This window comes from Oncorhynchus kisutch, linkage group LG11 (assembly GCF_002021735.2).
Source record: "Oncorhynchus kisutch isolate 150728-3 linkage group LG11, Okis_V2, whole genome shotgun sequence".
Classification (NCBI taxonomy): Eukaryota; Metazoa; Chordata; class Actinopteri; order Salmoniformes; family Salmonidae; genus Oncorhynchus; species Oncorhynchus kisutch.
The window spans coordinates 69586300-69610683 of record NC_034184.2 but is presented as its reverse complement, the minus strand read 5'-3'; the positions used below and the strand labels follow the sequence as shown (position 1 = coordinate 69610683).

Here is a 24384-nt window from a genome sequence, read left to right as displayed (position 1 = left end):
GCTGATCTCAATTTCTTGAAATGAAATCAGCATGCTTTCTTTTTGTTTTAAAATAGTTAGCAGTAGTTCAGAAGGTCAGTGCCTGTTTTCCCAGAAGCATCTTAAGGCTCAATGGTTTTAAAAATAAACTTAACCTTTAGATGTTTTTGGGAAACCAGGTCCTGGTCATTTGTACTGTAACGGCAGCCATCTTGTCATAGAAATTTCTGAGATAGAGATTTACGAATCTTACTTTTTGTGAATTGGTTTCACCTCCAAATCCAATTTCCTGTTCTGTCAATAATTTAGAAAAGTGTTAGTCATCTCTTCATATAGCACCACCTGCATTTCCTCTCTGTGTCTCAGAGCTCTGTGTCACCGTCACAACTCTCTGTACTCTCTAACAGGGCGTTTTGAGACAGGCGCTTGCTCTGCCACCCGGCTCTTAGCGAGGCCCCCCTGGGGTTCCTCTCGGTCGGGTTGACATGGTGTTAATGCAAGGGCACTGATCCAGAACCGTCCATGGGCCACGCTCGCTCTGTCTCTGTGGTTACTGTGTTTCGAGCACTGAGATGCAGTGCAGATCACAGAGACACGAGGCAGGAGTTTACACACACTCTCTCCCATAACGCTGGATTGTTTCAATTCAACCCCCAATCTCCCTAAGCCCACAAAACCTATTTAAACAAGAACAGATCTCTACTGTATCTGCGGCATCGATTCAAGTCAAACCAAATGCTGCCACAAAATATTTATAGCCACAGTCTGATTTATCACTACTTCAGCCATAAAATGGCTACAGATCCCTTCAAATTGTGTTTTAACCCCTATCATAACTCAGCCACTGTGATTTCACTTCCCTGTCACCATACTGTCACCATACTGATGTCAACGACCCACACACCCACCCGTCCAAAGCTCATGGAAATACAAATGCTCTGTCGCAGATGGCTCCTGAGAAAGAGAGGGAGAGGAAGAGACGGTTGAGAGAGACGGGAGAGAAGGAGAGACGGAGAGAGAGACAGAGTGTGTGTGTGTGTACAGTAATGCCGTATAGAGCGAGCAGATTAGAAAACCCTACATCCCAGTGTGATTGAATTTGTTTTCCCTCATACGGCCCGCTCTAGCCAGGTTCTCCTGTGTGTACGTTTACGACGAGGAGCTGATTATTAAACCCTGTGAAAGATTTACCGCATTCCTTGAACATTATGTAAGGATGCTGTTATATAAAAAATGAAAATAAAAAGTGTCACACAAGCCTAAAATTAGGAAGAGTTACCTGACATAACCATCGTGGTTGATCCGGCTATATTTTACCGAAATACATTGGCGCTTGTTATGTAAGATATTTGTATCAATATTTCCTGATCTGGCATGCCTCCCTCGATGCAGTGAAAATAAAACCCAGTATTGCGTTATTCTATAGTCCATTGTTTGAGTGCAGCAATGCAGCAGAGATGTACACTACCATTCAAAAGTTTGGGGTCACTTAAAATGTCCTTGTTTTTGAAAGAAAAGCAACAACAAAAAAGTCCATTCAAATAAGATCAAATTGATCAGAAATACAGTGTGGACATTGTTATCGTTGTAAAAGACTATTGTTGCTGGAAATTATTTTTTAATGGAATATCTACATAAGCGTAAAGAGGCCCATTATCAGTAACCATCACTCCTGTGTTCCAGTGTTAGCTAATCCAAGTGTATAATTTTAAAAGGCTAATTGATCATTAGAAAACCCTTTTGCAATTATGTTAGCACAGCTGAAAACTGTTGTGCTGATTTAAAGAAGCAATAAAACGTGCCTTCTTTAGACTAGTTGAGTATCTGGAGCATCAGCATTTGTGGGTTCGATTACAGGCTCAAAATGGCCAGAAACAATGCACTTTCTTCTGAAACTTGTCACTCTATTCTTGTTCTGCGAAATGAAGGCTATTCCATGTGAGAAATTGACAAGAAACTGAAGATCTCGTACAACGCTGTGTACTAACTACTCCCTTCACAGAACAGAGCAAACTGGCCCCGGTGCACAACTGAGCAAGAAGACAAGTACATTAGAGTGTCTAGTTTGAGAAACAGACGCCTCACAAGTCCTCAACTGGCAGCTTTGTTAAATAGTACCCGCAAAACCCCAGTCTCAACGTCAACAGTGAAGAGGTGACTCCGGGATGCTGGCATTCTAGGCAGAGTTCATCTGCCCAGTATCTGTGTTCTTTTGTCCATCTTAATCTTTTATTTTTATTGGCCAGTCTGAGATATGGCTTTTTCTTTGCAACTCTGCCTAGAAGGCCAGCATCCCGGAGTCGCCTCTTCACTGTTGACGTTGAGAAGTTGAGACTCATTAATCATTCAATGTTTGTCGGCTCGTCTTTCAACCGGGGAGACACAAGACCCCTTGAGAGTTTTGAAATAATGAACTTGGTACTCTTTGAGCTGGTTTGTGTATTATGAAACATCAACAACGTAGTCCTCTGAGATAGCTTTGGCTTCAACTTGGCTGATCCTCAAGGTTATTTCTGTCTGTGGCCAGTCTTGGAAATACTGTCAGGACTTTTCCATGGGAATTTCCTTTAGTTCCTCAATTTATTTATCTCTTATTCACTGTCACAATCAATTCAAAAGCATGGCTTTCACTTTACACAATGTATGTAGTGTCATGGTCTGAAGTAGACTTGTGCTGTAGCTGTAGACTCAAGTCTATTATATGGTGTTTTTCCTACAGTCTTCTTTACTGTCAAGAGAGACTGCCCTGCCAAACTGCATCACAGTCCCCCTTTCAGCTAGCACCCAATCACTGTGGACATGCTATCATAACCACTATCCATAGAGCTATCATTACTGTATCCTCAGCACTGGTGTTTTTCTCTGCCAAGAGCACATCGATGTACAGCAGTTTGTAAGATGGTGCAATGATGTGAATGCTATAAAGTAGATACGTATGTGTGCTTTATAATAGGATATATTTTTATACCATGACGATATATAGATTTTATGTAAGCCATCTCAGGTTTATATTCGCTCTGTTGTTAGGACTTAAAAGCAGTTCCACCTCAAGGCTTGTTTGCTTGGTAATCTTCTAGCCCCAATAGTGAATCGCTTTCTCGCTGTAAGATCATCTTTCTCTCTCTCTTTCTTTCTTCAGGCTCTCCCAGTCAACAAAATATCTGCGAGTCAAAGAGGAGGAGGAAGAGATTGACTTGAATAGCATGATCACAGGTAATGGAAACAGCTGGGGTAGATGGTTCAAAGGTTGTCGTTAATGGTATTATTGACATCCTGGATGCTTTCCCTCGCTCTGCTTGCTCTTTGGAGTGTCGTATGGGCTGGAGATACTACATTACCTCCAGTCATTTCCCCCATACCTTCTGGCAGCCGGCACCCCAAGTGACTCAAGGCAACAGGAGCATAGACCTATCTATGTTCCTGTGGCACCTTTTTAGTTGTTTTTCCATGAGAGAGAGAGAGAGAGAGAGAGAACTAAACACTCACTAATGATGACACTGTAATGCCCTTTTATAGTAGAGTCTCCTCACCCAAAGCTATTCAGCTAGTGACAGGTTTTTATTTTAAAATTGTGTAAGTGGCTTGCCGGCTGCTTAGCATCTGACAGGTAGTTACTCTCCACAAAGATGGCTGGTTGTGTGAGCGAGCAATCACTGGAGAGTTGGATACCCAATTTCACCTGAGGTAATTGATGTCAATCACGGTTGCTACTGGGGTGATTTCTCTGTGAAATTGGGCGTTTTCAAGTAGTAAGGAAGTATTAGTCCTAAGTCACTGGATCACCTGGCCTCGCAGTCACTCACTTTGATTTCAGTGAGCACAGGTGTAATGGAGTTTTGAGACTGGTTCAAAACCTAGAGGGGAAAAACACAGATCTTTTAGTTTAGTTTTTCTTTTTACTACATTGGCGAGGCCCAATAACATCTAGATTCCTCTATCTATTCGGATAGCTGCATTGATTGCTATGATTTGGTGGGTGGTTTCCATGGCAACCTGGCCCAGTCAGCAGGCGAGAGGTGGGGGGGGGGCACAGGGAGTGTGTGTGTGTGTGCGTGCGTGTATTTTTTCCGTTAAGCTGTCAGTTTCTCCCAAGGAAAAAGAGACGACGTAGTCGAAGGAGCCCTGTTTCGTATCCTTTCAGGCCGAGTGCATTTCACCGGCTGTGTATCGGAGTGAATAACAAATTTGAGCTCCACTACCCTCGACGACAGCTCTTCCAATTCCGTGAGGACGATAAGAGGAGGTGAAAGAGCTCTAGTTGTGACGACAGAATGCATTACTGCTACAGCCGGAGTAGCCAGTCAGGCAGGCCACACACACACACCATATACACATACCCAAACACATACTTGTGCACACAAACCAACCACACTCGCCTTACCTCCAGGCCACAAGGACCCAATTGCTTCTGCCATGAGTTTGTTCTTTGCTGCCTCAACGAACTAACCAAACTGATCCGTACTCTACTGTGAAGGATGATTCTGGGACCTGGATTTCATTCAGTACATTCTGTACCGGCAATGTGATAAGATAGTTAGAGAACACCACACAATGAGAAATTAAACTGAAGAACACTCAAGAATCTCATTCTTCTCACTCCATGCAGGAATGTCCATTCTTGTCATTCTTTCCTCCTTTGTTTTGTGGGACTTTTTCGGTAACTGTGGGATGGCAAGTGATCAGAAGAGACTTGTCGGGTCACCCCACCCTTGGATTCCTTTACAGCTGAAATCCCTTCTGAAAGGGACAGATGAGAGAGAGAGATATTCACCTCTTTTCTATCCCTTGTCTTCTCTCTCCTTACCTCTCTCTTCTTCTTTCCTCTCCTCCATCCTCTCCTCTATCTTCCTGGTACAGGAAGAGACAGTCCACCCATGGCCTTGGCTACAGCATACTTTTCAAACTGGACTTTTTTTGTAGTTATAACAAATATTGTTGCTATAGCATATAGTTATTACTCACTATGAGTTTATATGGTAGTTATACTATAGTTAAAGCATTTGTGTAAGTGGTACTGCAATGTTCATTACTGAGCTGTAGTTTACATTTCTTGTCCCACACTAGCAGATAATCATATTCTGGTCTTGATTCATTCATAACTGTCGTAGAGTTGAATACACTTCTGAGTGTCATGACAATCCATCTCTATGAACAATGTTAATTATGTTAATGTACTGAATGATTGTGTTAGTGAGTGATCTGATTGCAATATCATCCATTGAAGATCTTGACTCATGACTTGCGTTCATATATACAGTGGGGCAAAAAAGTATTCAGTCAGCCACCAATTGTGCAAGTTCTCCCACTTAAAAAGATGAGAGGCCTGTAATTGTCATCATAGGTACACTTCAACTATGACAGACAAAATGAGAAGAAAAAAATCCTGAAAATCACATTGTAGGATTTTTAATAAATTTATTTGCAAATTATGGTGGAAAATAAGTATTTGGTCACCTACAAACAAGCAAGATTTCTGGCTCTCACAGACCTGTAACTTCTTCTTTAAGAGGCTCCTCTGACCTCCACTCGTTACCTGTATTAATGGCACCTGTTTGAACTTGTTATCAGTATAAAAGACGCCTGTCCACAACCTCAAACAGTCACACTCCAAACTCCACTATGGCCAAGACCAAAGAGCTGTCAAAGGACACCAGAAACAATGTTGTAGACCTGCACCAGGCTGGGAAGACTGAATCTGCAATAGGTAAGCAGCTTGGTTTGAAGAAATCAACTGTGGGAGCAATTATTAGGAAATGGAAGACATACAAGACCACTGATAATCTCCCTCGATCTGGGGCTCCACGCAAGATCTCACCCCGTGGGGTCAAAATTATTACAAGAACGGTGAGCAAAAATCCCAGAACCACACGGGGGGACCTAGTGAATGACCTGCAGAGAGCCGGGACCAAAGTAACAAAGCCTACCATCAGTAACACACTACGCCGCCAGGAACTCAATCCTGCAGTGCCAGACGTGTCCCCCTGCTTAAGCCAGTACATGTCCAGGCCCGTCTGAAGTTTGCTAGAGAGCATTTGGATGACCCAGAAGAAGATTGGGAGAATGTCATATGGTCAGATGAAACCAAAATAGAACTTTTTGGTAAAAACTCATCTCGTCGTGTTTGGAGGACAAAGAATGCTGAGTTTCATCCAAAGAACACCATACCTACTGTGAAGCATGGGGGTGGAAACATCATGCTTAGGGGCTGTTTTTCTGCACAGGGACCAGGACGACTGATCCGTGTAAAGGAAAGAATGAATGGGGCCATGTATCGTGAGATTTTGAGTGAAAACCTCCTTCCATCAGCAAGGGCATTGAAGATGAAATGTGGCTGGGTCTTTCAGCATGACAATGATCACAAACACACCGCCCGGGCAACGAAGGAGTGGCTTCGTAAGAAGCATTTCAAGGTCCTGGAGTGGCCTAGCCAGTCTCCAGATCTCAACCCCATAGAAAATCTTTGGAGGGAGATGAAAGTCTGTGTTGCCCAGCAACAGCCCCAAAACATCACTGCTCTAGAGGAGATCTGCATGGAGGAATGGGCCAAAATACCAGCAACAGTGTGTGAAAACCTTGTGAAGACTTACAGAAAACGTTTGACCTCTGTCATTGCCAACAAAGGGTATATAACAAAGCATTGAGAAACTTTTGTTATTGACCAAATACTTATTTTCCACCATAATTTGCAAATAAATTAATAAAAAATCCTACAATGTGATTTTCTGGATTTTTTTCTCATTTTGTCTGTCATAGTTGAAGTGTACCTATGATGAAAATTACAGGCCTCATCTTTTTAAGTGGGAGAACTTGCACAATTGGTGGCTGACTAAATACTTTTTTGCCCCACTGTGTATATCCACAAATTTCTTGTTAACAAAGTATAGTTTTGGCAAGTCGGTTAGGACATCTACTTTGCGCATGACATAAGTCGTTTTTCCAACAATTGTTTACAGACAGATTATTTCACTTATAATTCACTGTATCACAATTCCAGTGGGTCAGAAGTTTAGATACTCTAAGTTGACTGTGCCGTTAAACAGCTTGGAAAATTTCAGAACATGATGTCATGGCTTTAGAAGCTTCTGATAGGCTGATTGAAATCATTTCAGTCAATTGGCGGTGTACCTGTGAATGTATTTCAAGGCCTACCTTCAAACTCAGTGCCTCTTCTCTTGACATCATGGGAAAATTAAAAGAAAACAGCCAAGACCTCAGAAAAAAAAGTCTGGTTCATCCTTGGGAGTAATTTCCAAAAGAAGAAAAGGTACCACGTTCATCTGTACAAACAATAGTACGCAAGTATAAACACCATGGGACCACGCAGCCGTCATACCGCTCAGGAAGGAGATGCGTTGTGTCTCTTAGAGATGAACGTACTTTGGTGTGAAAAGTGCAAATCATTCCCAGAACAACAGCAAAGGACCTTGTGAAGATGCTGGAGGAAACCGGTACAAAAGTATCAATATCCACAGTAAAACGAGTCCTATATCGACATAACCTGAAAGGCTGCTCAGCAAGGAAGGGAACCCGATGGTCACTCTGACAGCATTCTAGAGCTCCTCTGTGGAGATGGGATAACCTCCCAGAAGGACAACCATCTCGGCAGTACTCCACCAATCTGCCTTTATGGTAGAGTGGCCAACCGGAAGCCACTCCTCAGGAAAAGGCACATGACAGCCCACTTGGAGTTTGCCTAAAGACTCTCAGACCATGAGAAACAAGATTATCTGGCCTGATGAAACCAAGATTGAACTCTTAGTCTGGATCGAGGGAAAGATGAACAGAGCGAAGTACAGAGACATCCTTGATGAAAGCCTGCTCCAGAACCTCAGACTAGGGTGAAGGTTCACCTTCCAACAGGACAACAACCCTAAGCACACAGCCAAGACAATGCAGGAGTGGCTTCAGGACAAGTCTCTGAATGTCCTTGAGTGGCCCAGCCAGAGTCCATACTTGAACCCGATCGAACATCTCTGGAGAGACCTGAAAATAGCTGTGCAGCAATGCTCCCCATCCAACCTGACAGAGCTTGAGAGGATCTGCAGAGAAGAATGGGAGAAACTCCCCAAATACAAGTGTGCCAAGCTTGTAGCGTCATACCCAAGAAGAGTCCTTATTTATATATATTTTCTTATATAACCTTTATTTAACTAGACAAGTCAGTTTAGCAAATTATTATTTACAATGACGGCCTTGGAACATTGAGTTAACTGCCTTGTTCAGGGGCAGAACGACATATTTTTACCTCAGGGATTCGGTCTAGCAACAAACTCTCTAACCACTAGGCTACCTGCCGCCCTGAGTCAAGGCTGTAATCACTACCAAAGGTGCTTCAACAATGTGCTGAGTAAAGGGTCTGAATACTTATGTAAATGTGATATTTCAGTTTTTTATTTTTTATACATTTGCAAACATTTTTTAAATCCAGGTTTTGCTTTGTCATTTTGCGGTATTATGTATAGATTGATGAGAAGAAAAAAAAGGTTTTAATCCATTTCAGAATAAGGCTGTAACGTAACAAAATGTGGAAAAAGTCAAGGGGTCTGAATACTTTCTGAATGCACTGTATATACACATCTTTTAAAAATATTTATTCCTTTATTATTTTTCAGTAACCTTCCCCTAATTGGAGTAAACTAATGAATAAGAACGCTTCTACTTACAGGTCAAACATACTATATCAATTTTACAGACACAATCTATTTTACATTGGTTAACTTTTGTTTGTTTCTAGTTCTATCCTTCCTTTACCCTCAACTCCTCCAATCTATTTCTGAAGACCATGCAGTTTGATTTCTATTTGCCATATATTTTTAACAGTGCTGTTTCACAAAAGTTCAGAACATATTAAAAAATAATGTGTCTTTCATGTGTCTGATTGGGCCTTCCACGCATGCAGAATGACACTGCACTCTATCACGCTCACTACTCTACACCATTTTGAAGATTCACCAAGTAATGTGCTGCTCTCTTCTTTCTTTCTTTCTCTCTCTCTTTCTCTTTCCCTCGCTCTCTCTTTCTCTTTCTCCACCCAATCGTGAAGAGCAAGTGGTCTCGCAGTCTCATAACTGTGCAGGGAAACAGATGGTCCCTATCTGACACTCGCTGGGGAGAGAGCCACCCCATACACAATCATTTTCTAGCGCGCCAGTGGCCCCCACCTACTGTGGCCTGCTCACATTTCCCTGCTGCTGTTCAATATGGGCTAATGCTGCTGGGATCCTCAATGTCTAGTCTCACATGAAAAGTATCTGGGACTCTTTGTTTACTTACCAAGCTGATTTGGAACAGTGGAGGCCTTTGCGATTGTTGAGCTTCTGAGGGAGTTGGAATTTCAGGGTTGAGGTGAAATCCATGTCTGAAGGGATGTTTTGGTTGGCATAGTGCTAGTTAGGACTGTCCCCGACTAAAAAAAGAAAATGGTGGTCGACCAAGATTTGTCCTCTTCAATCGATTGGTCGAAATGTTTAAACGTATTTTTCCATATATAGACAGACACACTGTTTGAATAAAATAAACTACATATGCACTGAGCTTGTCTGATGCTTTAAGCACACTGTTTGATTAAATAATTAAGACACACAAATAACTCGAGCCCGATGGTCACACTGTGTTGAAATAAATGACAGTGAGTACCTGTGTAACTGGCGCACGTTGTCTCGCTGTCCTCCCTACTGCAGCGAAAATACACAACAGCACAGCAAGTGTTTATTGTGCTGAAGCTGCAAAATCATTTCAGCCATTTGGTTTCTTACTTGTTGCTGTCTGAAAAGTTCTGTTACCGAAATCCATAATTTGTTTCGGAAAAACATTCCCTATTCCTTTCATCCTTGTTCTCTTTACGTGAAATATCTCATGCATGTGACCAATAGGGCCTGACCTACAGCCTATCATAATCACATAAAAGCTCCAAACACAGTAACACATCACAGCAAAATGGATGCGGAGGACGTGAAAAAGAAACTCGAAATGGGTGAATGTTTAGGGAAAGGGGAAGTCAAATCTGTGGAAGACATTTGACTTAGTTGGGGAAACTACTGGAGATCATGAAAAATTAGGGTATAAGAGCAAGCTTTGTGTGAGTTATGTGTGCCAAACAGTTGCTGTTAGATTACAATATTTATATTTTCTCCGACTATTTGGAACAGTGTAAACAACAATAAATAAGTGTACCATAGAGCCTGTTCTTATAAAAAATATATATAAAGCCTTTATTACAGTAAACTAAAAACAGTTGCATGCATTCTTGAATTGCGGTTTATTTATTGTGTAGGCTAATTATTCAAAGCTCCCTTTGTTATTTAATTTTCAAACTTAAATGCTTGATTGTATTTCAAAGCATGAATGTCTCGTATGCTGTGTGATGGCATGAGTGAATGATTGATTGATACAGTAGCCTATATATTGAAATATAGGCCTAAGTAAGTAAGTTACGGTATTAAGACTAAACAGGATGTGCTCTTAGGCCTATAGCTCGATGGTGGTTATACAAGACTATTATACAAAGCCTACTAATGACAACTACATTACTTATTATTTTAATGATGATCATAATAATAGTTGTAATAATAACTATAAGAAGATAAAGAAACAGTAGGGTATAGGAGCGAGAGCTGTGTACATATTATGTGTGACAAAGAGGTGCTGTTATATTTCAGTATTATTTTTCTGTCTGTTTGGAACAGTGTAAACAACACTAAATCAATTATACGTAATACCAGTCTGTTCTAACCCCAAAAATTGTAAAGCCTTTATTACAGCATAGCGAAGATTAAAAACAGACATCTGTGAAATTGCTTTATCCAACATTTTGCTGTTGCATGAGGCTTGGTGCTCACTGAATCAGTAGACTAAACACTCAAACAGGCAACAGAAGCAAGATCGGTCTTATTTTTGTTGATATATATATATATGGATGATTTATAAAGCCAGGCACATCTTAACAGTTAGGCTATTGATTATAGACCTAATTAAGTCGGGGGTTTCCCCTCTCCTCAATATTCTTAGACAATAAGGCTAACATGCGGACAACACAGGTCGCGCGTGTGTGTCCGCCATTGCGCACGTGTTGATTTTGTCCACCCACACCAGATGTGATCAGGACATGCAGGTTGAAATATCAAAACAAACTATTAATTTGGGGACAGGTCGAAAAGCATAAAAAATTATGGCAATTTATCCAGCTGGCTTGCTGTTGCTAGCTAATTTGTCCTGTGATATAAACATTGGGTTGTTATTTTCCCTGAAATGCACGATGTCATCTACTCCGACAATGAATGCACAGATAAATGGGTAAACCGAGTTTGTTTCTAGTAATCTCTCCTCCTTCAGGCTTCTTCTTTAGATTTCATATAGTGGTTGGGAACCAACTTTAAGGTGCATTACCAATACCAACTGGAATGGAGTTAATCTTTCAATCACCCACATGGGTATATGCTCCTAAAAACCAATGAGGAGATGGGAGAGGCAGGACTTGCAGCGTGTCATGGGTCACAAATAGAACCAAGTTCTATTTTAGCGCCTGGCTACGTAGACGCTTGTTGGCGCGCGCAATGATTGAATAACATGTATGTGTACATTTATTTTGCATTGCACGTGATGCGAGCGGTGTGGTCAGCATGTAAGGCAAAGACTGTTTCCTCGTCTGCTGCTGCTGCTGCCTCTGCCGGATTGGTCTCACTCCCAATATGTTGGTTAACTTTGCTATTAAGCACACATCAACATAGGGAAATGCGGCAATTCTACGGTGCACTGAAGATTGTTTCAGAACCGCAGACAGCAACTGTATCCAATGCGGGAAGAAGTGCATTAGTTAGAATATTAGATGTATTATTTTTACATAATATAACCATATACAATGTCAGTATCACATGTCTTACAGTGATGGACTGTGCCATTCCCGTGGCCTCCGCAATGGATTAGTCCACAGAGACAGACGCAAATCAGACAGGTGTCTTGTACACCATGAAGAAAAAAATGTATATTTGACTGCTCGACTAAATAAATCTTGTTCAACCAACAGCCTATCGACCAAACAATCGACCAGTCGGCTAAATGGGGTCAGCCCTAGTGCTATGCCATCTACGAAAATCCTAGTTTTGATACCAAGTTGGTATAGACAGCATTGCCAGTCACTGTTGTGAGGACAGGGAGATAAGCAATGCCATTTTTAATTACCATTATTTTGGCTTTAGGTGGCAGTAGGCAGCCCTAGCGGCGTGTAATCTGTCTGTTACCATAGCAGCAGAGGGGGAATTGTATGGCCAACTTGACCAATAACTAGGGCGAGACCACCGCCACCCAGTCACCACCTAAACAGGGTCTGGTAAACAGGGTCTGCATGTCTTACCAGCTGCTACTTTCGGGTTGAGGAGGGGAGAAGGAGGGAGGCGGTCATGAACTGGTTATGCTTAGTAATGACTAGTCTCTTTGCTGAGTTGTCTGTGTCAATGCAGTAGTGCTGCGGGTGTGTGCCTGCGTGCCATGCATTAATGATTGCTCAAGCACTTTGTGTCTGCGTGGGGAGTTAGTGTGCATGAGCAGGGTTCAGAACAGTTGTTTATTTTGACTTAGTGAATTAAAAAAACTGTAATTGCAATGCAGTTTGTAGACTCTGCCTGTCACAGATTCCCCTGGTACTGCTGCTCTTTCCGTGCACCACTTCCAGAGGTCTACATCACCGGCCTCTAGGCTTCACTGAAGTTTCTAATTACGCACTTGATGGTTCCCATATCCCCTGATTAGTCAAATCAAATCAAATTTATTTATATAGCCCTTCGTACATCAGCTGATATCTCAAAGTGCTGTACAGAAACCCAGCCTAAAACCCCAAACAGCAAGCAATGCAGGTGTAGAAGCACAATTAGTAATTGTATATATGTGCCCTCTGTTCCCCATTGTCCTGGTTGTTATTGTTCCCATGTCTGTTGGTCTTGTGAGTACCTGTGCTTTGTTGTTTCAGCTTTCGTGCTGCATGTATTGTGTTCTCGTTATTATGTGTCTCGTCCCGTATATTGTTGTGTACTTGTTATTACGGGTCTCGTCCGGTGTATTTGTTAGGGGTTTAACCTCGCTCTTTTGTTTGGGTTACATTCCTGTGTTTTTCTATACGTGTTTGTTTTGGGCTATATCCCCGTGCCTTTTCATGGCTGGTTGTATTTTGGGGTTGAGTATTAACTTGCGTCGAGCCATCCCGGATCCGGGATCGTGAATACAGCCTCAAGCTCATTACCATAACGCAACGTTACCTATTCATGAAAATCGCAAATGAAATGAAATTAATAAGCTAGCTCTCAAGCTTACCCTTTTGTTAACAACACTGTCATCTCAGATTTTCTAAATATGCTTCTCAACCATAGCAAAACAAGCATTTGTGTAACAGCTAGCGCACCTAGCGTAGCATTTAGCGTTAGCATTAGCAGGCAACATTTTCACAAAAACCAGAAATCATTCAAATAAAATCATTACCTTTGAAGAACTTCAGATGTTTTCAATGAGGAGACTCTCAGTTAGATAGCAAATGCTCAGTTTTTCCTGAAAGATTATTTGTTTAGGAGAAATTTTTCCGTTTGGTGCGTCACGTTTGGCTACCAAAAAAACCCCGAAAATTCAGTCTTCAAAACGCAGAACTTTTTTCAAAATTAACTCCATAATATTGACTGAAACATGGTAAACGTTGTTTAGAATCAATCCTCAAGGTGTTTTTCACATATCTCTTCATGATATATCGTTCGTTGAAAGCCTCCTCTCTCCTCTCAATCACTGGATGACTGCGTGCAGCTTGTAGATTACGCACCAATTTAGACAAAGGACACCGGGCGGACCCCTGGTAATGTAGTCTCTTATGGCCAATCTTCCAATGATATGCCTACAAATACGTCACAATGCTGCAGACACCTTGGAGAAACGATAGGAAGGGCAGGCTCATTCTCGGCGCATTCACAGCCATATAAGGAGACAATGGAAAACAGAGCTTCAAAAATTCTGCCCATTTCCTGGTTGAAGTTTCATCTTGGTTTCGCCTGTAGCATGAGTTCTGTGGCACTCACAGATAATATCTTTGCAGTTTTGGAAACCTTAGAGTGTTTTCTTTTCAAAGCTGCCAATTATATGCATAGTCGAGCATCTTTTCGTGACAAAATATTGCGCTTAAAACAGGCACGTTTTTTTAATCCATAAATTAAAAGAGCGCCCCCTATATCCAAGAAGTTAAAACTCCCCATTACGTATTCCTGCACCTGTCTCCAATCATTTATACAACGTGACACTGCCGACTTGATTTGAGTGCTTTATATGTGTGTAGCTAGTCTTATGTACCCAGTAGCCTTTGTCATTATATCTTAAGTCTGGTAGAGGGTATACTGTGGTTGTTGTTATGGTACACATATGGTAATTCTTGACATCATTGTTTTATGCTAAACCAATTTCAAAAACTCCTTAACCTCATTGAGACGCACCTACCCTGGCGGGCCAATAACCGAAAGGTAGCAGGATCAAATCCCCAAGCTGACAAGGTAAAAAATCTGTCGTTCTGCCCCTGAAAGACAGTTAACCCGGGTGCTGATGATGTGGATTAAGGCAGCCCCCCACACCTCTTTGATTCAGAGGTTAGGTTGGGTTAAATGCGGAAGTTGTACAACTGACTAGGTATCCCCTTTTCCCATTCCCTATCTCACCATCTCGCCCAGTGCCATCTCTGAAGGAACATGTTCATCATTTATTTTCTTAGATTTTATCTCCCCCCCACCCCCTCTTTCTCACACTGCAGAGGTTGAGAGGGCTGTTGTGTAAACCAATCAGATTAGCTCCCCTCTCGTTTGTAGTGGCGCGCTAGAGGTGATTGGATGATTGTCCATGGGCCTCTGGTGGAGCAGAGGGCCCCTATCAGGGGTCCGCTATCTGACTTCTGTCTGACATGACTGATGGCTCTTATAAAGAGTGTCTGAGGAGAGGTTTCACTTGATTAACAACCAGTAGTGGTGTGTGGGTAAAATCATTGAGGAAGCCAAGCCAGTAAACAAGCCATATTACAACCTGTTGTGATGATAGTGTTGTTTGCTCTATAACCCATTTGTTCATACGCCACCATGATATACAATAAGGCCGTGACAACAAAAAGACAACAGTCACACAGTTGCGGAATAAATTCAACTACACGTACGTTTGTTTCATTACAAAACCGAAGAGCAACATTTGTTCAGTGAAGTCCACAAAGCAAATATTGCATATAACAAAGTTATATATATATTTTTTCACCTTTATTTAACCAGGTAGGCCAGTTGAGAACAAGTTCTCATTTACAACTGTGACCTGGCCAAGATCAAGCAAAGCAGTGCAACACAAACAACAGAGTTATACATAGACGTACAGTCAATAACACAAAAGAAAATAAAAATAGAAAAATGTATGTACAGTGTGTGCAAATGTAGAAGAACAGGGAGGTAGGCAATAAATAGGCCCTAGGGGCAAAAATAATTACAATTTAGCATTAACACTGGAGTGACACATGTGTAGATGATTATGTGCAAGTAGAGATACTGGGGTGCAAAAGAGAAAGAGGGTAAGTAATAATATGGGGATGAGGTAGTCGGGTGGGCTATTTACAGATTGGCTGTGTACAGGTACAGTGATCGGTAAGCTGCTCTGACAGCTGATGCTTAAAGTTAGAGAGGGAGATATAAGACTCAAGCTTCAGAGATTTTTGCAATTCATTCCAGTCATTGGCAGCAGAGAACTGGAAGGAACGGCGGCCAAAGGAAGTGTTGGCTTTTGGGATGACCAGTGCAATATACCTGCTGGAGCACGTGCTACGGGTGGGTGTTGCTATGGTGAACAGTGAGCTGAGATAAGGCGGAGCTTTACCTAGCAAAGACTTATAGATGACATGGAGCCAGTGGGTTTGATGACAAATATGAAGCGCAGGTCGCAGTGGTGGGTAGTATATGGGGCTTTGGTGATAAAACGGATGGCAGTGTGATAGACTACATCCAATTTGCCGAGTAGATTGTTGGTGGCTATTTTGTAAATGACATCGCTGAAGTCAAGGATTGGTAGGATAGTTAGTTTTACGAGGGTATGTTTGGCGTCATGAGTGAAGGAGGCTTTGTTGCGAAATAGGATGCTGATTCTCGATTTACTTTTGGATTGGAGATGCTTAATGTGAGTCTGGAAGGAGAGTTTACAGTCTAACCAGACACCTAGGTATTTGTAGTTGTCCACATATTCTAAGTCAGAACCGTCCAGGGTAGTGATGCTAGTCGGGCATGAGGGTGCAGGCAGCAATTGGTTGAAGATCATGCACTTAGTTTTACTAGCATTTAAAAGCAGTTGGAGGCCACAGAGGCCGAGTGAAGCTCATTTGGAGGTTTGTTAGCACAGTGTCCAAAGAGGGGCCGGATGTATACAGAATGGTATTGTCTGCGTAGAGGTCGATCAGAGAATCACCAGCAGCAAGAGCGACATCAATGATATATAGAGAGAAAAGAGTCGGCCCGAGAATTGAACCTTGTGGTACCCCCATAGAGACTGCCAGAGGTCCGGACAACAGGCCCTCCGATTTGACACACTGAACTCTATCTGAGAATTAGTTGGTGAACCATGCGAGGCAGTCATTTGAGAAGCCAAGGCTGTTGAGTCTGCCGATAAGAATGCAGTAATTGACAGTCGAAAGCCTTGGCCAGGTCGATGATTGTTATGATATCGTTTAGGACCTTGAGTGTGACTGAGGTGCACCCATGACCAGCTCGGAAACCTGATTGCATAGTGGAGAAGTACCGTGGGAATCGAAATGGTCGGTGATCTGTTGGTTCACTTGGCTTTCAAAGATTTTAGGAAGGCAGGACAGGATGGATGTAGGTCTGTAACAGTTTGGGTCTAGAGTGTCTCCTCCTTTGAAGAGGGGGATGACCGTGGCAGCTTTCCAATCTTTGGGGATCTCAGACGGTATGAAAGAGAGGTCGAATAGGCTAGTAATAGGGGTTGCAACAGTTTCTGCAGATCATTTTAGAAAGGAGGGTCCAGATTGTTTAGCCCAGCTGATTTGTAGGGATCCAGATTTTGCAGTTCTTTCAGAACATCAGCTGTCTTGATTTGGGTGAAGGAGAAGAGGGCGGGTGGGATGGGGCGCAAGTCTCTGCAGGGGGTGCTGAGCTGTTGGCCGGGTTAGGGTTATCCAGCCTGTTCTTAGTTCTACATTTTTTTAATGGGGCATGGTTATTTAAGATGGAGAGGAAAGCACTTTTGAAGAGCAACCAGGCATCCTCTACTGACGGGATGAGGTCAATATCCTTTCAGGATGCCCGGACCAGGTTGATTAGAAAAGGCCTGTTCGCTGCCTTTCTAAACTCTCCCTAAAGTGTTTTAGGGAGAGTTTGACCAGTGATGAGGGACGGTTTGACCTCGGACCCATTACGCACGCAGGCAATGAGTGAGTGATCGCTGAGATCCTGGTTGAAGACAGCAGAGGTGTATTTAGAGGGCTAGTTGGTCAGGATGATATCTAAGAGGGTGCCCATAGTTACGGATTTAGGGTTGTACCTGGTAGGTGACATTGAGGGCATCTATCTTAGCTTGTAGGACGGCCAGGGTGTTAAGCATGTCCCAGTTTAGGTCACCTAACAGTACGAACTCTGAAGATAGATGGTGGACGATCAATTCACATATGGTGTCCAGGGCACAGCTGGGGGCTGACGGGGTCTATAACAAGCAGCAACGGTGAGAGACTTGTTTCTGGAAAGGTGGATTTTTTAAAAGTAGAAGCTCAAATTGTTTGGCACAGACCTGGATAGTGTGACAGAACTCTGCAGGCTATCTCTATAGTAGATTACACCCCCCCCCCCCCCCCCCCTTTGGCAGTTCTATTTTGTCAGAAAATGTTATATTTAGGGATGGAAATTTCAGGAGTTTTGGTTGCTTCCTAAGCCAGAATTCAGACACGGCTACGACATCTGGGTTGGCGGAGTGTGCTAAAGCAGTGAATTAAACAAACTTAGGGAGAAGGCTTCTAATGTTAACATGCATGAAACCAATGCTTTATGGTTCCAAAAGTCAACAAATGAGAGCGCCTGGGGAATGGGAGTGATGCTTGGTGCTGCAGGGCCTGGGTTAACCTCTACTTCATCAATCAATCGAGTGATACTCTTTTGGTCCAGACAGCATCAGATACATGGGCTACACATACTGAGACAGAGCTGTTTCCCTTGCTCGAATTATTTCTCCTGTGCGAATTGACTGAAAATGATGAAAAAACGGAGAGAGAGACGAAAGATAAATGATTTTATCATTTGTATTTTTGTACAATTCAAGTTAAACTTTGTGGGTAGCACTTAGTTTTACAAGTACTGTTTCCACTGGTATTTCCCTGGTATTGACAAGGAAATGATGTGGTAATAATGCCTACTTTTTGGTTTTTACATAATTGGTCCTCCGTTTTCTCTGTGCGAAAGGCTGTCAGTTGGAGAGAATATTTCACAATTATTAAATGGATGTAGTCTTTGTTTGTATTAGGATAGTGTCTTAGGGGCTGAGAAAATATTAAAAACTTCTCCAAAGTTGCTATTTGTTTTCAAGTGGCAAAAAGTAGACTGGGCATATTTTGTTGGCACAAGCAGAAATGTACGGTCTATTTTGTCACTGAACAAATGCAACACGCAGATTTGTGTTTTTGGTACTGTTTTAATCTTTTCTCTTCAGCCCCAGAGAAGACAAATATCTGACATATTTTGTGTTGGCATTTACAGCACATCTAATTTGTACACTGAGGCTTCCATGAAGAACTGTAGCCTAGGGCGACAGGTAGCCTAGTGGTTAGAGCGTTGAGTTAGTAACCGAAAGGTTGCTTTATCGAATCCCTGAGCTGACAAGGTAAAAATCTGTCGTTCTGCCCCTGAACAAGGCAGTAAACCTACTGTTCCTAGGCCATCATTGTAAATAAGATTTTTTTCTTAACTGACTTGCCTAATTAAATAAAGGTTAAAAAAATTGTTTTTTAAATCCTTCACCCTCTATACCCTTTCACCCTGCATTTGCTAACTTGGGTGACAATATTGTTGTTCTCAGTAATTATATATCTAGACATCTCGCTTATCTCACCTCTTTGAAGCGGCTGTATCCTCCATTCTTCTCTATTCTCCTGTTTAGCCTGCGTTTAGCCTGCATTTAGCCTAGATAAAAGGTGGAGACGGCGATCCTATCTATCTCCTGCATCAAAGCCCGGAGCTGAGCCCTCATGTAGAAACCACAGGAATACATTATGCTAATCTACAACACCAGAGCCTCAGAGCTGCCTCAGTGATAAAGCCACCTTGATGTCTACGGGGGCACGTTTTTATGAAACACATCATCATCATTGTCGTCATCGTCTCCATGGGTCGAGAGGCTGTCTTTAATTTAATCTTGTTTTTGAAGTGATCTGAGCTGAGGGAGGAGGAACCTGGGTTGCTTTTGAAAGAAATGCGACAGGAAATGGAGTGAATGTGTAGATTGGAACGGAGTGTCTCATACTGTTCTCATCTGACTCCATCTAGGCACAATTACACTCAGAGATGGCGAGGTAACACATGCAACAGAAGTCTGCAACTGTCAGTCTGATAGCAAAAACAACCAAACACCTGATGATAAACACCTTTAAAAAAGACATGGCATGATGATGATAACTGTTGAATCCAGTTAATTGATGAGGAACTATCAGCAGAAAGGGGAATATGTTTGAAATCTGATATCACTATGGGATAATAATGAGACCTCTTTAAGATTAATTGTGTCTGGCCCCTCTTCAAAGTACAGTTCTCCAAGGTTTAGCTCTGTGGGGGGGTGGGGGGGGGAGAAAACTTGGCCAAATTAAGCCTTATAAGCCCTTTGATCTAGATAGACAGAACGATTTTACTTGAATGTGATGACACTCACGACAACTCATATCAGTTGTTCTAGGACTCTAGGATCGAAAGGAATATCAAAAGCATTGTCATTGACAAAGATAAAAGTTAGTCTTAAGTGAATGTAATTTGATAAAACACCCAACATATGGTTTTAGTTCATGAGCTGGTTCCATTAATCAGTGTGTCGTCCGTCAATATTAATCAGTGTGTCCTCCGTCAATATTCATCCATGTGCCCTCCGTCAATATTCATCCGTGTGCCCTCCGTCAATATTCATCCGTGTGCCCTCCGTCAATATTCATCAGTGTGCCCTACGTCAATATTCATCAGTGTGCCCTCCGTCAATATTCATCAGTGTGCCCTCCGTCAATATGCATCCGTGTGCCCTCCGTCAATATGCATCTGTGTGCCCTCCGTCAATATGCATCCGTGTGCCCTCCGTCAATATGCATCCGTGTGCCCTCCGTCAATATTCATCCATGTGCCCTCCGTCAATATTCATCCGTGTGCCCTCCGTCAATATGCATCCGTGTGCCCTCCGTCAATATGCATCCGTGTGCCCTCCGTCAATATTCATTCGTGTGCCCTCCGTCAATATTCATCCGTGTGCCCTCCGTCAATATTCATCAGTGTGCCCTCCATCAATATGCATCCGTGTGCCCTCCGTCAATATGCAACCGTGTGCCCTCCGTCAATATGCAACCGTGTGCCTTCCGTCAATATTCATCCGTGTGCCCTCCGTCAATATTCATCCGTGTGCCCTCCGTCAATATTCATCCGTGTGTCGTCCGTCAATATTAATCAGTGATTTTTACCATTTGTTTCAGTCATTGACAGCAGAGAACTAGAAGGAAAGGCAGCCAAAGGAGGTGTTGGCTTTGGGGATGACCAGTGAGATATAGAGTTGAAGTCGGAAGTTTACATACACTTAGGTTGGAGTCATTAAAACTTGTTTTTCAACCACCCCACAAATTTCTTGTTAACAAACTATTGTTTTGGCAAGCCTGTTTGGACATCTACCTTGTGCATGACACAAGTAATTTTTTCCAACAAAAAGACCGATTATTTCACTTATAATTAACTGTATCACAATTTCAGAGGCTCAGAAGTTGGCTGTACCTTTTAAACAACTTTGAAAATTCCAGAAAGTAATGTCATGGCTTTAGAAGCTTCTGATATGCGAATTGACATTATTTGAGTCAATTGGAGGTGTACCTGTGGATGTATTTCAAAGCCTACATTCAAACTCAGGGCCTCTTTGCTTGACGTCATTGGAAAATCAAAGTAAATCAGCAAAGACCTCAGAAAGAAATGTAGACCTCCACAAGTCTGGTTCATCCTTGGGAGCAATTTCCAAATGCCTGAAGGTACCACGTTTATCTGTACAAACAATAGTACGCAAGTATAAACACCATGGGACCACTCAGCCATCATACCGCTCAGGAAAGAGACGAGTTCTGTCTCCTAGATATGAACCTACTATGGTGGGAAAAGTGCAAATCAATCCAGAACAACAGCAAAGGACCTTGTGAAGATGCTGGAGGATAGGCTAATTGACATCAATTGGAGGTGTACCTGTGGATGTATTTTAAGGCCTACCTTCAAACTCAGTGCCTCTTTGGAGGAAAAAGGGGGAGGCTTGCAAGCCGAAGAACACCATCCCAACCGTGAAGCACCGGGGTGGCAGCATCATGTTGTGGGGGTGCTTAGCTGCAGGAGGGACTGGTGCACTTCACAAAATAGATGGCATGATGAGGAGGGGAAATGATGTGGATATATTGAAGCAACATCAATCAGGAAGTTTAAGCTTGGTCGCAAATGGGTCTTCCAAATGGACAATGACCCCTAGCATACTTCCAAAGTTGTCGCAAAATGGCTTAAGGACAACAAAGACAAGTATTGGAGTGGCCGTCACAAAGCCCTGACCTCAATCCTATAGAAGATTTGTGGGCAGAACTGAAAAAGGCTACCTAAGTATGATTCTCAAACCGAGACAACTAACGACACCTGCCTCTGATTGAGAACCATACTAGGCCGAAACAGAAACCAAACCTAATAACACAAAACATAGACTGCCCACCCCAACTCACGCCCTGACCATACTAAATAAAGACAAAACAAAGGAAATAAAGGTAAGAACATGACAGACCCAAGTTAAACAATTTAAAGAACTGGTTTAGATTATTAAATAGGCCTACAGTAATAATCATGATTTACAATAATAATAACGACTAAACAACTGATAATAAATACAAAAATAAATTAGGGAACGGTCGAAAATTACATCGAACCTGAATAGCGAGTTGCACACAGTCCATTTGGCCGCGCCAACGTTCTTCTCATCTTGTCAACTACAATATTTAAACTTGTCCCTGAGGACATTCCCCTTGTCGGCTTCTTTTCACTATACTCTTTCTCCTTGAACTTTCGTTTTACTTCAATAAAAAATAACTCCATCTTCGCAATCAAAAGTAGGCTAGCCTAGACCAAGGCTCCTTTTACTCACTCACTTGCAACTGGTCCTCAGCAACAGATGCATGTGAGGTGAGCAACCAGTTGCAATTGGCTGACACATAACAAGCTTGTGCAGTTTTCTTCCCACAAACACTAAATGAACAGAGGACAAGTCCAATCGGGTCCGGTCGATAAATACATTTTCATTGCACTAGGGCTGGTAGATTGTTTGGTCGATGGGCTGTTGGTCAACAAAGATTTATTTTAGTCCATCAGTGGAAAATATTTTTTACAATGTTTTATGGCACACGAGACACCTGTCTGATTCACGCCTGTCTGAGTGGACTAATCCATTGCGGAGGCCGCGGGGATGGCACACCAGTATCCCCAGTAATCCACCATCATTTCTAATCTACAATGTTTGTTGATTACGTCATTTCTGTTCATGCACTCAATATATTATTATTGCAGTTACCGTTGTCATTTTCGGAGTAGACATGTTGTTTACAGAGCGCACAACCTAGGCTACACTTGTGAGAAAAACGCTTTGGTTTATTTCATTCCATTTATGAGTTGACAATTCATGCATTGACTTTTGTTTGGAGCGCTTCTGTCAATCTTGAGTAAGGACTCAAACCAGATTATGCATAGAAGTACAGGTAGGCCTAGGCTACCTGGCCCTCGTGCAAATGTAGAGCTGTGTTTGAATACTCATACTAACCGCACTATTTGTGATGTAAATTGAGTATGTAGTATGCTTATTGGTTACCCCCTTGGGTCCCGGGTCAGATCTCGAATTTCGAGTCTGTTGGACCCATTAAGACCTCTAGTTTATAGTCAACGTTTTCACTGACTTTTCCCCCCAAGCAAATACTTTGACTCAAACCGTTGGGCTATTTGAAGTTGCATCTGGCTTTACAGAGACAATTTGTACAGAAATTTAGCTACACTAGTCTGACTGAATGAGGCTGTCGGCTGACTGACTATACAACAATGCTGACTAAAGTGAGTTTATGTACACTCAACAAGCCATACCAAGTCTGTATCTGAGTCAGAGTAATGAGACATTTGTGTACCAGGCTCAGATCCATTTCAATAGCCTACAAAAATAACTTAGATCAGCTTGGGAAACAGACGTCTACATAAAACAAAAAGACAATAGACAAAATGTCTAAGTTGCAGCCATACTGACGTTACTCATCCAATTAGCCACTTGCTTTTTGGAAATTCTCTGTAGTCATGGTGTTGGGTTAGTGAGACTCTTAGTGAGTCGTGACACATATGCATTCCCCTTAGCACAGCATGTCCCCAGGAATCTCATGCTACATAAATGCCCTTTAAAGCACTCACACTTTGGAGTCAACAAATATCTAGGGAGCATTGATTATTTCAGGATTGCGTCACTACACATTTTTCAGCAGAGTTTCTCTGAAAAGCTTTGTCATGTCCCCTTGTCTCAATCGATCTTTCGTGTCTGTTCTTTGTCACTGTCTTCGACCTGTCACTGTCAGTCTTTGTCATCTTATTCATCATGAAAAACCCAAAGTAGGGGATTAAAGGCTTTATCCACATTCCTTTTCATCGCTGTCCATATAGATGTTAAATGAATAAACTCTTGATTTAAAATCAAAGTACTAAGGATGACATAAAATATGAAATCAAAGTTATTCTAGGTCCCGAGAATCATTATAGAAATACTTGCCTGAGGGCCTGAAGGCTTCCAAAATGCATGAGCAGTTCTGAGAAAAGACTATTAATCATTCGGCTCAACAAACAGAGAGACTGTCGGCAAGCAGAAGATAAATATCTCTGTTTGACAAGATAAGTTGGCTTTTCAAACCCACAGCCTGCATTGTATTCACCAGCATGGGGGTTTATATGCTCCCAAGTGGCGCAGCGGTCTAAGGCACTGCATTTCAGTGCAAGAGGCGTCACTACAGTCCCTGGTTCGATTCCAGGCTGTATAACACCCAGCCGTGATTGGGCGTCCCATAGGGCGGCACATACAGTGGGGAGAACAAGTATTTGATACACTGACGATTTTTCAGGATTTCCTACTTACAAAGCATGTAGAGGT

General features: G+C 42.3%; 1 protein-coding gene across 5 annotated transcripts in view; it reads left to right on the top strand.

Annotated features, from left to right (window-relative positions):
- LOC109899320 (lethal(3)malignant brain tumor-like protein 4) overlaps positions 1 to 24384 on the top strand; it is a 131205-nt gene that overhangs the window by 69401 nt on the left and 37420 nt on the right. For all 5 annotated transcript variants that reach the window (XR_002256475.2, XM_031836209.1, XM_020494445.2 and 2 more), the window contains one exon: positions 3119 to 3192. Coding sequence is in view for 4 of the 5 variants with exons in the window: in XM_031836209.1 (XP_031692069.1) it covers positions 3119 to 3192 (74 nt within the window). In the remaining variant the exon portion in view is untranslated. The remainder of the gene's footprint in view (positions 1 to 3118; positions 3193 to 24384) is intronic.